This window comes from Schistocerca piceifrons, chromosome 3 (genome assembly GCF_021461385.2).
Source record: "Schistocerca piceifrons isolate TAMUIC-IGC-003096 chromosome 3, iqSchPice1.1, whole genome shotgun sequence".
Taxonomy (NCBI): Eukaryota; Metazoa; Arthropoda; class Insecta; order Orthoptera; family Acrididae; genus Schistocerca; species Schistocerca piceifrons.
In genome coordinates, this window is record NC_060140.1 from 649,021,738 (window position 1) to 649,038,894 (window position 17,157).

The following is a 17,157-nucleotide window of genomic DNA, read 5'->3' on the forward strand; positions in this document are numbered from 1 at the left end:
GTTAGGGAATTCAATATCCCGAGATCCAAAATGTCAAGAATGTGGCGAGAATACCAAATTTCGCTCGTTACCCCTCACGACGGACAGTGCAGTTGCCCACGACCTTCAGTTAACGAACGATAACAGCGATGTTTGCGCAGAGTTATCAGTGCTAACAGACAAGCAACACTGCATGAAAGAATCGCAGAAATCAATATGGGATGAACGACGAACTTATCGCTTAGGACAGTGCAGCGAAATCTGGCGTTAATGGGCTAAGGCTGCAGACGACCGACGCGAGTGTCTTTGCTAACAGCACGACGTCGCCTGTGGCGCTTCTCCTGGAGTCGTGAGCATATCGGTTGGATCCTAAAGAGCTGGAAAAACGTAGCCTGATCAGATCAGTCCCATTTCAGCTGGAAAGAGCTGACTCTAGGGTTGGAGTGTGGCGCAGACCCCATGAAGCCATGAATCCAAGTTCTCAACAAGGCACTATGAAAGTTCGTAATGCCTACATAACGGTGAGGTGTGTTTCCATGGAATGGACTGGTTCCTCTAGCCCAGCTAAACCGTTCACTCACTGTAAATGGCTATGTTCGGCTACCTGGAGATCATCTGCAGACATTCATGCACTTCATGATCCCAAATAATAATGGCATGTCACAGGGACACAATAGTTCGCAACTGCTTTGAAGAATATTCTCGACAGTTCAAGGGAACGATTTGGACATCCAGACTGTCTGCCGAATCCTATCGAACATTTATGGGACATAATCGAGAGGTTAGTTTGTGCACAACATCCTGCACTGGCAACACTTTCGCGATTATGGACGGCTATGGAGGCAGCGTGGGATAATATATCTGCAGGGAACGTCCAACGACTTATTGAGTCCATGTTACCTCGAGTTGCTGCACTACGTCAGGCAAAAGGAGGTCCAGTGCGATTTTAGGAGGTAGCCCATGATTTTTGTCACCTCAGTGTTAATGTTACTCAGAAGTGGCTGTGAATAATATTGGCAGGTAGCATTTCTTTAAGCGTACAAGTAAAAGCTTTCCATGAGAGATCCATTGAGATAATGATATTGTGATGCGGATAGTCTGATAACTTTCTGCCAGACAGAACGTGAATCATAATCTTCCTCAAGCAACGTTCTGCTATATTATCCGTCGGAGAACGCCTCAAAAACTGGTCTAAGCTACGATCGGATAATAACATGCGTACCTCACGGGATTAGGAACAAGTTTTTTGTGGAATTGCCTTGACCTTGATACGATATATTTACCTTGCAGCAGGGCATAAGCAGGAAAGAAACTTTATGACGAGTTAAAGTTGGTTATTTGATGTGGAGCCGAACCTAGGTCTTTGAATCCTGTCGGTATCAGTCTCGATCTGGCAGACGTACTATTTCACAGACCACTTTGGTACAGACTGAAGTATTCATTCAGGCATCATGTTGTTTTAATGACTGACTTTAACAACAAGTTTTGTTCGAGTTGCATAGTTATAATACATGTCTTTATGTTTACAAGGGTTATAAAATGAGATCCTGTCATTAGAGGTAACAAGTACTTATAGAGCAATTACATGGCTAACAAAAAATTATTTTATTCAGCACTTTTGAAGAAACTTTCATTATCTGTCGTGAGGAACGTTAGCTAGGCACCAGTTGTTTCCCTGATCCAGGTGCGCAGGGCAGCGACGTTGGTGTAGACTTCAGGTATCCCCGGAGTAGCACAGAAGCCCTGGGAGGCGACGCCGAGCAGCGTGGAGTTGGCCACCAGCGGGCTGCCGCTGTCGCCCCAGCACATGCCAGCGCCCTGCCCACCAGCGCAGATCATGTTCTGCGTGGCTCCCCAGACACTGTAGCACGTGTCACGGCCCACGACCGGCACCGTCACAGCTTGCAGCTGCTCGGTAACATCCGCATCGGATGACAGGGCGCCCCAACCAGTGCACCCTCTTCAGGTTTCACATCGCCAATGTTCACAGCCTAGTAAAAAGCAATAAGTTATCTACGTGCTTCAATGTCATATACACCATAAACGTAGCAGGTGAACCGTATCACGTGACCAATATCCACAAGCATTTATTCAGTAATATACATATCCAGATGAAAAAAAGAGCAGCACGCAGTAGGGAAGGAGGGAAAAGAAATGAAACTTCATGGATTGAAAGGCTACATGATGTTATTCAGTGATTACAAAATCTAGTCAAATTTACAAATAAGTTGGCACTATCAGTCTACCTAGCAGTATGACGTTGTATCCCCTCTAGCCTGTATGCATGCCTTAAAATGTTGCATACATGAAGAATTTTCAATCACAAGAAGACTTCAGTTCAGCTCTCCAGCATAACATAACACAAATGACAATAGCTATACGAGAATATCAAGGTATTTTATGTAGTTTACCACATCACTCAAAACTGTTAGGAAATCTCAGAAGGGACCCTTGTAGGCAAGTGTGAAATATATTGATACGAGACGAACAATTGTCTGTCATTCAGCATCACACTCACAAGTTGGTGATGAAGATTTGCCTCTCTTGTGGAGAACATCTGCACGTCTTCCTCGGTCCATTTGGGTGCGATACAGAATAGTGCAACAGCAACTACGACCAACAATACCGTTTGCGGCGGAAGGGTGTAACACAATTAATCATTTCCCTTCTGTTGCACCCGCAAATAGAGCGAGGGAAAAATAACTACCTATGTACCTCTGTACGAGCCCTAATTTCTTTTATCTTATCTCTGTGGTCCTTAAGCAAAATGTACGTTAGTGACAATATAATCGTTCTGCAGTCAGCTGCAGATGCCGGTTTTCCAAATCTCCTCAATTCGTTTCTCGAAAATAAAGTCGCCTTTCCTCCATGGATTCCCATTCGACTTGGGATTCCCGTTTACGTTAACAAACCATCTCCGTAATACTGGAGTGCTGATCAAACTTACCAGCAAAAAATCTAGCAGCCTGCTTTTCAATGTCTTCCTCTAATCCGACCTGATGGGGATTCCAGACACTCGAGTAGTACTCGACAATGAGTCACATTAGTGTCCTGTACGTTGTCTCCCTTACAGATAAATGACGCTTTCCTAAAATTGTCCCAATAAACCGAGGCCGGCCGGAGTGGCCAAGCGGTTCTAGGCGCTACAGTCTGGAACCACGCGACCGCTACGTCGCAGGTTCGAATCCTGCCTCGGGCATGGGTGTGTGTGGTGTCCTTAGGTTAGTTAGGTTTAAGTAGTTCTAAGTTCTAAGGGACTGATGACCTCAGAAGTCCCATAGTGCTCAGAGCCATTTGAACCATTTTGAACCAATAAACCGAAGTAAACCATTTGCTTACAATTTTTACGTGCTCGCTCCATTTCATATTGCTCTGCAACTTTACGCCAAGATATTTAACTGGCATGTGTCAAGTAGCACATTACTAAAGCTGTATTCGAAATTCCTGGGACTGTTTTTGGCACTCATCTGCATTAACTTATATTTTTCTACATTCTCCTATTCGTCACACCAACAATAAATTTAGTCTAAGTCATCTTGTATCTGCCTACAGTGACTCAACGACAAGGCCTTCTCGTATACCACAGAGTCATCACCAAAGGGATCGCTACTCAGCCTGTCTCTCAGAGCTTTTATATATAGAGTGAATAATAGCAGTCCTATCAGATTTCTCTGGAGCACTCCTGACGATACCCTTGCCTCTGATGAACACTAGCTGAAGTTCTCCTGACGCTAGCCAATTCCAGAGGGCTTCTCTTGGGTGCAGGGCAGTTTCAAACAATGCGGAGGACAGTTCTTTCACTAACATCGTTCCCATTCATCGATGGTACGGATGATTCGGCCGGGAAAGTCTTGTATCCTCTCCTTAGGCAAGCTGGTCCGCAATCTTTGTAACTGGTCCTTCATATCCTGGACACTAGCAATGGGACGGTGTTTATACCTGAGCTGATGCCACATCAGTTCTATTGAGGATACAAATATGTGGTTGAAGTTAAAATCTTATGGGTTATTAGGCCACGTCATGTTTCTTGTAAAATGATCGACGATTCGATCCCTCTGCTGAGATCTTCCTCAGGATCTTCTGATGTCCACTACTGCTAGAACACTGTCAGAGACGAGTGTAGCGTCCTCTAATAAAGGGGAATTTTTTACGCGATCGTGCTGGAGAAGTGATAGTATTGGTTACAATTCATATGGCTACCATTGGTGGGCCATAGTCGTAGGCTAATATTCCCGCTCTGATGCAGAAGAAGGGGCGTTGTTAGCTAATCGCCATTGGTTGGTCGTCATCATTGGCTAGATTCGAAACGGACAGAGCAAGAGAGGGGAATGTTTACCCAAAATATTATTGTCCACCGAGGTGACTTGCAGAGCGTTGTTTATGCCGCTCATGCACTGCGGCCGCGTATTTACTTCCTTGATGGCGGGGAGCTACGATAACGGAAGCCTATAGCCGTCCTCTCTACTGAAATTAGATGCATTCTTAGAAATTTCAACCGCTTCTCGGACCTCGGAAGTTAGCAGTTTAAGTTCAGAAGGAAGACACTACTATGGATCGGAAGCGAGTAGTGGTGAATCTCTCGTCCGAAGTACTGGATGAAGCAACTGTTCCAGTTCTGGGTAAAGGTCTGAATATCGCAACTACACCGAAGAGAATACCTGTTGAAAAAATCGTAAGTGCCGTCGAAGCATCCTTGTTTCGTCTTCCGAAGGTGCAGGTGGAAGAAGTAAGACAAGATGTGTCGAAAGTTCTACGGAAAACCTCCGAAAAGCAACATATCGGCGCACGAATGGAAATCTCTTATTGAACTCAGGAGAAACGAAAGCATCGTTGCAACAAAATCGGATAAGGGGAATGCTACTGTTGTTTTGAAAGCTGTGAATTATCACAGGAAGATGAAACAACTACTAGCTGATCCTGTGTATCGCAAGTTAAAAAGCGATCCGACGAGCAGAATCGTTCGTAAAGTGAAAAATCTGATATCAGACTCCAGACTGGACAACTCTATTACAAAGAATCTAACACCTCGAATACCTGTCTCGCCCAGAATGTATGGACTACCGAAAATGCTTAAAGAATCGGTTCCTTTGAGGCCTTTAGTCAGTGGGATTAACTCACCGACTTATTTTTTGTCACGTCATTTATTTGGCAAACTGAGGCATCTAGTTGGTAAAAGAAATACTTATATAAAAGATTCGAATCATTTTTTTAGAAATTATACGCACACTGAAGATATCTGCGGGTGACATTCTTGTTAGCTTCGATGTGACATCGTTATTTACTAACGTCTCAGCATCAGATACAATGGAGATTATAAGGAAGAATATTGCTCCAGATGTTTGTGACTTAACTGAATTATGTCTTCGTTCGAGATATTTTAAATCCAATGGTGAATTCTATGAACACGCTGATGGCCTTGCTATGGGCTCACCCACTTAGCCAGTTGCAGCTGACGTTTTTATGGAACATTTTGAGGAACAGGCGTTAAGTAGTGCTCCTTTGAAGCCTTCTTGTTGGCTCCGCTATGTGGACGATACATTTGTTATATGGCCACAGTGATGACGACAACTTGGAATCAGTGTTGAATTTTTTAGAGAGGACATTGAAGGCAAATGGGAATGATAGTTATTCAATCGACAGGGCTTTTAGGAGGAATATTTATACCGCTGATAAGAACGACTAGAAACCGCCTTCTCACTCCGTCAGGTTACCGTTCGTTTCTGGGGTCACTGACCGCATAAGCAGAATTTTTAAAAAATGGTATTGAGACATCTTTCTTTAGTCAAAACAAAATAAAAGATTTTTTCCGACGGAAAAGGGATGCACCTCATTGCCTCCGCAATGCAGGCGTCCATGAAGTGACATGTGACCCAGGCAAAGTGTATATAGGCGAAACGCGAAGAACTGTTAAAGAACACATTAAGGAACACGAATGACACATGCGGCTAAAACAAAGTTCAGAATCGGCAGTAGCGGAACGTCATGAGAACTGTGGCTCTGACATCGATTTTAATAACGTACGTGTACTGGCTAACAAAACAAACACTTATAGAAGCAAGATCCGAGAAGCGGGTGAAATTCCTAAGAATGCATCTAATTTTAATAGAGAGTACGGCTATAGGCTTACGTCATCGTGGCTCCCCGCCATCAAGGAAGTAAATACGCGGCTGCGGTGTGTGAGCGGTATAAACAACGTGCTGCAAGTCACCTCGGCGGACAATAAGATTTTGGGTAAACATTCCCCTCTCTTACTCTGTCCGTTTCGAATCTAGCCACTGACGACTACCAACCAATAAAGTGTGGAATAGTGCCTTTCTATCCAATGACGATGGGCCGCCAATGGTATCCACAGAAGATTAGCTCACAACGCCCCTTCTTCTGCATCAGAGCGGGTATATTAGCCTATGACTATGGCCCACCAATGGTAGCCATATGAATTGTAACCAATACTAACACTTCTCCAGCACGAACGCGTGAAAAATTCCCCTTTATTAGAGGACGCTACACTCGTCTCTGACAATAGTGGACATCAGATCCTGAGGAAGATCCCAACAGAGGGGTCGAAACGTCGATCATTTTAGAAGAAACACGACGTAGCCTAATAACCCAGAAGATTTTAATTTCAGTGACAACGGCCACGAAAGCCTGCAGACTTACATAAATATGTGGTTCTTTCTGGCCACAGGAGTGCCTCAAAATCGTGAGACTGTTCATAGAGGCATGTTCCGTGTGTGAGCAAACACTGTCCCATAGCAAAATACCACCACTACACTGCTGCATACCAGGCAACACATTAAGGATGTCCCTGATCTACCGTCATGCTATCACAGTTCCCTCAATGAATGCCCGAAGGTACCCGAAGTCATACTCGATGGCTCTCTACACCGTGACACCAGGAGCAACACCACTGTGCCTGTCAACAACACTGGAAGACTAAGATCTTTCCTCAGGTCACAGCCACACTCTCTGACGATGGTCATCCGGAGTAGTACAGAACGTGCTTCAACGGTGAACACAGTGCGACGTTATTTATCAACAGTCCATGCTTCTTGGTTCAAATGGCTCTGAGCACTATGGGACTTAACATCTGAGGTCATCAGTCCCCTAGAACTTAGAACTACTTAAACCTAACTAACCTAAGGACATCACACACATCCATGCCCGAGGCAGGATTCGAACCAGCGACCGTAGCGGTCACGCGGTTCCAGACTGAAGCGCCTAGAACCGGTCGCCCACACAGCCAGCATGCTTCTTGGTCACAACACTACCCAAAACGCAGCCGCTTGTGTTGTGGCGCTAATGGCAAACTATGCATGCGGCTGTAATTCTTGCTGCTCTTAGTCTCTGACTAATGCCGCAGGATGGCACAGATATAGCACGGAGTCCATCACTTGTCCTCAGGTGGCATGAGAAGGGATGATGTGCTTGGTGCACAATATGGTGATACTTCTTTATGGTGGTCGTTATTGCACACAGGAACCTTGGCGAGTATGTTTCCCTCACATCCCCATGTAGTCCAACATCGGGTCACTCTCACAACTGAATGCCCCACAAATCTCTCTGTGGCGCGATTCGCCCTGTCCTCCAAATGGAGACACGCAATGATGCCCCTTTCAAACTCTGTCGGGTACTGATAATGCTGTCTCACAAAGGTATGCAGCATCTCCGTGTCTTTCGCAGTGATCACTCAACACTGGACGCTGTTCACACCCCTTATTTACGCTTTCAGACCTAGTGACAACACTAAACATGAATAACACTAATGCACTCTTGTGGCTGTTTTATCTGTCACAATGTTAATTACTTAGACACTTGCCGATGGTCTTTATATGTACGAAGTTACGTTGACATCCAACCATGTGTTTCATTTTTTTTTTTTTTGTCAGTTAGTGTTTTCTGACCACTCTGTTCTATTCAACATTTGTCTGTGATGTAAAAACGTTTGTCATTTAAATCAACGAAAACTTTCATATGAAATCATGGCTGTTGTCAACCTGTATATACAGGGTGTTACAAAAAGGTACGGCCAAACTTTCAGGAAACATTCCTCACACACAAATAAAGAAAAGATGTTATGTGGACATGTGTCCGGAAACGCTTAATTTCCATGTTAGAGCTCATTTTGGTTTGGGCCCCATGTTCTTCCACCTACGCTCAATGGAGCACGTACATGATTTCATACGGGATACTCTACCTGTGCTGCTAGAACATGTGCCTTTACAAGTACGACACAACATGTGGTTCATGCACGATGGAGCTCCTGCACATTTCAGTCGAAGTGTTCGTACGCTTCGCAACAACAGATTCGGTGACCGATGGATTGGTAGAGGCAGACCAATTCCATGGCCTCCACGCTCTCCTGACCTCAACCCTCTTGACTTTCAGTTATGGGGGTATTTGAAAGCTCTTGTCTACGCAACCCCGGTATCAAATGTAGAGACTCTTCGTGCTCGTATTGTGGACGGCTGTGATACAATACGCCATTCTCCAGGGCTGTATCAGCTCATCAGGGATTCCATGCGACGGAGGGCGGATGCATGTATCCTCGCTAACGGAGGAAATTTTGAACATTTCCTGCAACAAAGTGAAGTCACGCTGGTACTTTCTGTTGCTGTATGTTTCCATTCCATGATTAATGTGATTTGAAGAGAAGTAATGAAATGAGCTCTAACATGGAAAGTAAGCGTTTCCGGACACGTGTCCACATAACGTATTTTCTTTCTTTGTGTGCGAGGAATGTTTCCTGAAAGTTTGGCCGTACCTTTCTGTAACACCCTGTATATTCGAAGCAAGTTCGTCGAAAAATTTTGTGAGTTATACATCACACGTTTCTGCGTCAAAGATAGATTCATTATGGGCATCAAAGATAATTTTTTTCTTGACCATTGTTTCTGTGAATATCACTGTTACTCTCAAATTCGAATACTTCATTAACGATAAAGTTCATCAGTGAATCAGTATGTCCTGGTTTCGTAATTAGTATATCCCAGTGAATGAATAGATCATAACAAGATATAAGTGAACAAAATCATTAAATAATTCCATTTCTCTTCTGTAAAACGAAAATTTTTTCGTTTAAATGATAAATTGCTCGAAAGTATTATTATCCAATGCAAAAGACACAAAATATTTTCATATATTGATTCCATAACCCAGACCATTATTATGGATAAAGAAACACTATCATAACATTATCTTCCATAAGGATAGAAGCTGAAGCAATGATTTAAAGTTATCGCCACGGCCAGGACTTAATCCCGGATCTCCTGCTTGCTAGGTAGATGTGTTAGCCGTCACACAACAGCTTTGAGGCTGCAGCAGCTGCATATACTACCTATGGCCAGCGCCCTTCCTGAAACAAACGTCAATTCAAACCTGCAGGCCATTTTCCCCTTCTCATATTGTCACTATGATCAAGGCTCTCCTACACTGCAAGAGCACCACAGCTTTGCACTTAATCGGGAAATCCTGCCTGTACCCCAGGTATAGGTGATCTATTGATTTGATGCAATAACGTTGTTCCAGAGAGATATGTGAGTCTCATTGTCGGAGAGCTCCGTCAATGGTGACGATGTGAAAAGGGAAAAATAGACTGAAGGTTTGAACTGTAGTTTGTGTTAGGGAGAGCATTGGACTTAGCAGCTACAGTAACCCCGACGCTGCTGTGATGTGATGGCTAGCATATTTGCCTAGTAAGCAGGAAGTCAGTGCTCGCGCCCTGGCTGTGGCATAACTGTTAATTCCTGCTTCAGTTTCTATATCTACCTAACACAAATCTGAGACGCATATGTCTCTGGAAAAATATTATTCCATCACATCAATGTATCATAACAGTTTTGTGGGTAGGCTACAGGTTTTCTGTAACTAAAATTTTCATCGACATACCCAACCCAGACCTATTAATAAAAGTTCATATATTCTTTCTTGTTGTTATTGTTTTGGGCTTGGCAACAAATGGTTGCACACTCTGCAAAAATAACTAATTGAAAGTTAAATAACGTTATATATCCTTATTGTAGAGCAACAATCCATGACTGAACTGTGTGAAACGCCATTTGAATTCATCTTCAAGAGGATGATGTGAAATTCCTCTGTGAATTACCTATACAGTACAGCATTACATTCTGCGTTCTTCTACTTAAGTAAGAAGTAAGTAAGAAAAATTTTGCACAAGCTGGTTCATTAGAAAGTAATTTTACTGACAGAATGTTATGCACAATGTAATTAAATGCTTTTAATACTTTATTGTGACTCGGCGGCGTATTTCATACAGTCGGGCAATCTGGGTGGCCAAATCATTAGCTCGAGTTGTCCAGAATGTTCTTCAAATCGGTCGTGAACAGTTGTGGCCCGCTGACATGGCACGACACATTGCCATTCATAAAAGTTCTGTCATTGTTTAGAAACATCAGGTCCATGGATGGCTGTAAATAGTCTCTAAGTAGCCGAACACTCCCATTTTCCGTCAATGATCTATGCAAATACAATCCACACTACTATGGAGCCACCACCAACTTGCACAGTGCCTTCTTGACAACTTGAGTCCATAGCCTCATGGGGTCTGTGCCACACTCTAACCATGCCATAGCTCTCTCCAACGGAATAGGGACTCATACGACAAGGCCCTAGTTTTCCAGTCGCCAAGGGTCCAACCGATATGCTCACGGCCCCAGGGGAGGCACTGCAGGCGACGTCGTGCTCTTAGCAAAGGCACTCGCGTCAGTCGTCTGCTGCCATAGCCCGTTAACGCCCAAATTCTCTGCACTGTCCTACCGGATACGTTCGTCGTACGTCCCATATTGATATCTGCGATTATTTCACGTAGTGTTGCTTGTCTGTTAGCACTAACAAATCCACGCAACCGCCGCTCCTCTCGGTTGTTAAATCAAGGTCTCGGCCACTGCGTTGGCCGTTGTGAAAAGTAATGACTGATATTTGGCGTTCTCAGCACAGTCTTCCATTGTGGATCTCGGAATATTGAATTCCCTAACGATTTCCAAAACAGAATGTCCCATGCGACTAATTCCAACTACTATTCCGCGCTAAAAGTCTGTGAGATCCTGTTGTGCGGCCAATCTACACGTCGGAAACCTTTTAACATGAATCACCTGGGTATAAATGACGGCACCGCCAGTGCACTGCCCTTTTGTATCTTGCGTACTCGATACTACCGCGGTCTCTAAACGTGCGTATCGCTATCGAATGACTTTTGTCACCTCACTGTGTAGCACCCTAATTGGTGATCTCTGAAGACATAAAAATTTTATTATTAGTTCGTTGTACATGTAAATTGTTTGCTTAGTAAAAGATTCCTCCATTTCGAGACAAATATTGGAAAATGGAAAGAAATAAATGAATGCTAGTTTCAAAAAAGACTTTGATCCAATAGGACTTGTCTTACAACGGTAATCCTGGAATGAGACCTTGACTTCCAAAGTGTGAAAATAAAAGAACAAACTTGAACGTTGTGCGTCTGCAGAACAGTAGGCTTTTCTCATCATCAGTTGGTTTAAATTTAGAAGTAGTAGCAGGTTTCTTTTTTTTTTTTTTTTTTTTTTTGCGGTATCTAGTGATTTAGATTCTGTGACATCTCATGAGAAACAAAAGAGCTGTTATATCATTTCAGCCGAAGGTCGACAGATAATATAGCAAATTAAGTTACGTTTTTCGCTTCTGTAGTTTGGCATTGGCGTATAAGTACCGCGAAAACATCGAATGGTAAGGGTTCGGTCATTTTCCTTTAGCATCAAACAGCTTCGTAACGACAGTAGTCCTGTACAAGTTTTTTCTTCTCATGATATTCTCCACAATCGAAGGGTAATTTCATTTTCGGATCCATAACTGATGATGTACTTTTCTTTGTGAGACAAAAGTTCCACACCAACACTTGCGAATCGTGCTACGGTCCTCAAACTAGTCGCAGGAATATAAATATAAATGATCCAAATGAAAACAGCGCATTGGAGCTGTGGAACTTTTATCTCCGATGAAAAGTTTTCCTTATTGTACAATAAAATGCAGGGATATCACGTCAGTATGTTACATGCATCACTTAGATGGCAGCAGCTGTTCAGGCCGCTTTGCACATTCCAACGACAAAGAGCAATGGCAAATTATATAACTGAATTTACTAAATGTACTATCGGCCGTATAATAAAATATTATTACAATTTCTAGTCCATATCTATGAAATTTACCTTTTAATAAATACACAACATTCATACCACTTCAAAATTGAAACAATTAAACACGTTTTGTAGACAGTCTGCTGATGGGAAATGCCTACAGTTTTTAAGACGCACTACACCCACGGTCCTCTACATGTGATTCTTTTGCACTCTTCGAAAGCCGAGTTCTCAGTCAGAGACTCCCTTTGTTAGAGGTAATTGCAGCAGCATACCTGAACGTTAGGGCCGAAGATGAAGGAACCAGATATGGAGACGGCAGCGATGTCGCAATCCCCTGTTCCGTAGTCGAAGGCTTCGTTGAGATGCGCAGCAGCGATGCCGTAGACGGTGCCGCCGCTTTCGCGCTGGACGTCCCCGCCCTCACGAAGAACAGCGTTATGTCTTGGAAGTAGAGGCAGTGAGCGGCCGTGATCACCCAGTTGAGGCTTATGACGGAGCCGCCGCAGTAGTGGGCGTCGAGCTGCTGCAGCGACACCTGCCACGGGTACTGCGAGATGTCGGCGGGCTCACCTCCTACGATGCGCTGACCGCGGACGCGCCCCAGCCAGAGGGGCGGCTTGGCGGCTTGGCGGCGTAGCAGGCTGCAGCCAGCAGGCACAGGACGGCGGCCGCTGTAAACATGACTCTGGCGCGCCGGTCGTCGAATAGCTTTTTATAATCGTCTCTTTTATCTGTTATCTCTAATTGTCTAGGTCAAAGTGCTGTTTTCATTGTCATCAAGAACAACGCTAGAGGCACTCAAACCTGATGAGGATGACGTCATTAACACTGTCGAATCGTAGCGCAGAAGTGAGGAGAAACAGAGAGACAAAACGTTTTAATTATCATCTCGAAAAAATCGAACTGCAGCCATGAAACTTGGTGATGTTTGTACTCATCCATTTGTTCAATGTTCAGTCTTTATGCACGGTGTCCAGTATCAAAACGCTGTACAAAGAGAACCACTACTCAGAACGACGTCAAATTTGAACCGCGTATTACTATTGACGCAGGGGGAAACCACATGGTACAAAAATTTTGAAAAAAAAGTGACAAACATTTGACAAATACATGGCGTTGTAAGCGTCAAAATGAAATGATCATGTTAACATAGGGTACTCAGTGGGTGACACCTATGGTAACGCTATGTTAGCCACACGTTGCCAATGGATTGTGAGAGAGAGAAACTAAATGAACAGGGGTCAGAAAGCGTCATGTGTAGCGTCCCTGGGGATGTGGCGTTACATCAGATACAAAAGAAGATGGCCATTCGGCAACCCCAGAAGACAACATATACATATAGCCAACAAAACGGAGGGCTCTGATTCGCTCGAAACACAAGGAAGCAATTTCCTACTCTGTGTCAAGGTAACTAAGTGGCTATTGGGATGGGCGCAGGTTAGTGGTTGCGTGTCGGGCATACACCCCACTGATCGCTGATCACTGTACAATATGCCTTATCAGTTACATTGTGGCACTGTTTAGAATTTCTTGAATTGTGATCAAAAGTATCCGGACACCCCCTAAAACATAAATTTTTCATAGGTGCATTATGCTGCCATCTACTGCCAGGTACACCATATCAGCGACCTCAGTAGTCTTTAGACATCGTGAGAGAGCAGAATGCGGCGCTCCGCGGAACTCACGGACTTCGAACGTGGCTTTCACTTGTGTCATACGTCTGTACGAGAGATTTCCACACTCCTAAACATCCCTAGGTGTGCTTTTTCCAATGTGGTAGTCAAGTGGAAATGTGAAGGGACACGTACAGCACAAAAGCGTACAGGTCGACCTCATCTATTGACTGACAGAGACCGCCGAAAGTTGAAGAGGGTCGTAATGTGTAATAGGCAGATATCTATCCAGACCATCACAAAGGAATTCCAAAATACATCAGGATCCACTGCGAGTACTATGACAATGAGGCGGGAGGTGAGAAAACTTGGATTTCATGGTCGAGCGGGTGCTCCTAAGCCACACATCACGCCGGTAAATGCAAAACGACGCCTCGCTCGGTATAAGGAGCGTAAACATTGCACGACTGAACAGCGGAAGAACGTTGCGTAGAGTGACAAATTACGGTACACAATGTGGTGATCCGATGGCAGGTTGTGGGTATGGCGAATGCCCGGTGATCGTCATCTGCCAGCGTGTATAGTGCCAACAGTGAAATTCGGAGGCGATGGTGTTATGGTGTGGTCGTATTTTTCATGGAGGGGGCTTGCACCCCTTGTTGTTTTGCATGGTACTATCACAGCAAAGGCCTACATTCATATTTTAAGCACCTTTTTGCTTCCCACTGTTGAAGAGCAATTCGGGGATGGCGATTGCATCTTTCAGCACGATCGAGCACCAGTTTATAATGCACGGCCTGTGGCGGAGTGGTTACACGACAATAACATCCCTGTAATTAACAGCCTGAACAGAGTCCTGACCTGAATCCTATGAATCCTATAGAATACCTTTGGATGTTTTGGAACGCCGACTTGGTGCTAGGCCTCACCGACCGGCATCGATACCTCTTCTCAGTGCAACACTCCTTCAAGAATGAGCTGCCTTTTCCCAAGAAACCTACCAGCACCTTATTGAACATACGCCTGCGAGAGTGGAAGCTGTTATCATGGCTAAGGTGTGCCAACATCAATTGAATTCCAGCATTGCCGATGGAGGGCGCCACGAACTTGTAAGTGATTTTCAGCCAGGTGTCCAGATACTTTTGATCACATACCGTAACTGCCATTGCTTAGGCGCAATACGCAAGTGCAAGACCGTTGTAATCTGCATACAACGCAGATGGATGATTCTGTAAACGTGTTTTGTAAGCCACCACAAACGAAATTACTAGATTGAAAATGCCGTCGTTTCAAAACAACGTGCGCGCTGTTATTCGACTGTTAACTCCTGTTCGACTTCACATCACTCTACATAGTTACAGCCATTCATCACCGAATTCTAAACCTGGCGAGTCTATGGCCAGCGCTTCCACTGCTCCGAGGGGACATCATCATCTTAAAGACGCAGGATGTGCATGTCTCCATGCATGTCTCCACGAGAAACCTCGCCGAGTTCAGATCTGTCGCCAATAGGTTCTGCGACCGGTCATACTAACGCAAGGCGAGTGTCGAAAAACTACGCACACCAACATACGCCAAACATTGCTGTCGCCATGATGGATCGCCCGCTGCTGGGAAAGCTCGTTTACAACAACATTGACTGTTCGCCATCAGCACTGCAGAAGTTCCCGACACTCAAGGGCATGAAAAAAGCCATTGGTCCGTCTGGAGCAAATGATTACAAAATTCGAAACCGCAGGTTCTTTGGAAGTATAATGTGTCAGAGGGAGGAAAGCAGTTGATCCGACGTCTGTCGAATATGTGGCCACAGCACTGCAGGAGGGGTCGAGCGCTGCTGTGCATACAGTGCACGGAGAACTGCCCGAACGTTGGACGTAGCTGCGAGCACGGTGCATAAAATCCTACGAAACATCCTGCGTTGCTATACAGGGTGAGTCACCTAACATTACCGCTGGATATATTTCGTAAACCACATCAAATACTGACGAATCGATTCCACAGACCGAACGTGAGGAGAGGGGCTAGTGTAGTTGGTTAATACAAACCATAAAAAAATGCACGGAAGTATGTTTTTTAATACAAACCTACGTTTTTTTAAATGGAACCCCGTTACTTTTGTTAGCACATCTGAACTTATAAACAAATACGTAATCAGTGCCGTTTGTTGCATTGTAAAACGTTAATTACATCCGGAGATATTGTAACCTAAAGTTGACACTTGAGTACCACTCCTCCGCTGTTCGATCGGGTGTATCGGAGAGCACTGAATTACGTAGGGATCCAAAGGGAACGGTGATGGACCTTAGGTACAGAAGAGACTGGAACAGCACATTACGTCCACATGCTAACACATTTTTATTGGTCTTTTTCACTAACGCACATGTACATTACCATGAGGGGTGAGGTACACGTTCGGCGGGCGTTTCATAAGACGTGGAGGACGCATAAATTGGCCAGCCCGTTCTCCTGATCTTACACCTCTGGACTTCTTTCTGTGGGGTACGTTAAAGGAGAATGTGTACCGTGATGTGCCTACAACCCCAGAGGATATGAAACAACGTATTGTGGCAGCCTGCGGCGACATTACACCAGATGTACTGCGGCGTGTACGACATTCATTACGCCAGAGATTGCAATTGTGTGCAGCAAATGATGGCCACCACATTGAGCATCTACACTCTATTCCACTCCGTAATTGAAAACGGAAACCACGTGTGTACGTGTACCTCACCCCTCATGGTAATGTACATGTGCGTCGGTGAAAAAGACCAATAAAAAGGTGTTGGCATGTGGACGTAATGTGCTGCTCCAGTCTCTTCTGTACCTAAGGTCCATCACCGTTCCCTTTGGATCCCTACGTAATTCGGTGCTCTCCGATAAACACGATCGAACAGCGGAGGAGTGGTACTCAAGCGTCAACTTTAGGTTACAATATCTCAGGATGTAATTAACATTTTACAATGCAACAAACGGCACTGATTACGTATTTGTTTATATGTTCAGATGTGCTAACAAAGCTAACGGGGTTCCATTTAAAAAATCGTAGGTTTGTGTTAAAAAACATACTTCCGTGCATTTTTTTATGGTTTGTATTAAACAATTACACTAGCCCCTCTCCTCACGTTCTGTCTGCGGAATCGATTCGTCAGTACTTGATGTGGTTTACGAAACATATCCAGCGGTAACGTTAGGTGACTCACCCTGTATATAGAAAATCGTCCACGTTCAGGAATTGCTTCCTGCTGACCTGCCATTTGCTGGCGTGGAAGTGGGCAATGAATGGCCATGGAATATTCTGTGACAGACGAAGTTCATTTCCATCTGCGAGGACATGTCAATGTGCAACATTGCAGAATATGGGCAATGGAAAATCTGCGCGCACAGCAGCCGGTACCACATTTTTCTGCATAGGTGACTGTGTGGTGCTGTTGACGGCA

The 17,157-nt window shown here is 44.4% G+C and overlaps 1 protein-coding gene across 1 annotated transcript in view; it reads right to left on the reverse strand.

Annotated features, from left to right (window-relative positions):
• Positions 1 to 1,635: 1,635 nt before the first annotated feature.
• The window catches only part of LOC124788940 (transmembrane protease serine 9-like), an 84,817-nt gene continuing 69,295 nt past the window's right edge, over positions 1,636 to 17,157 (reverse strand). Inside the window, exons 5-6 of the mRNA XM_047256227.1 lie at positions 12,380 to 12,778; positions 1,636 to 1,939 (exon numbers count right to left, since the gene is read on the reverse strand). Coding sequence (XP_047112183.1) covers positions 1,636 to 1,939; positions 12,380 to 12,778 — 703 coding nt within the window. The remainder of the gene's footprint in view (positions 1,940 to 12,379; positions 12,779 to 17,157) is intronic.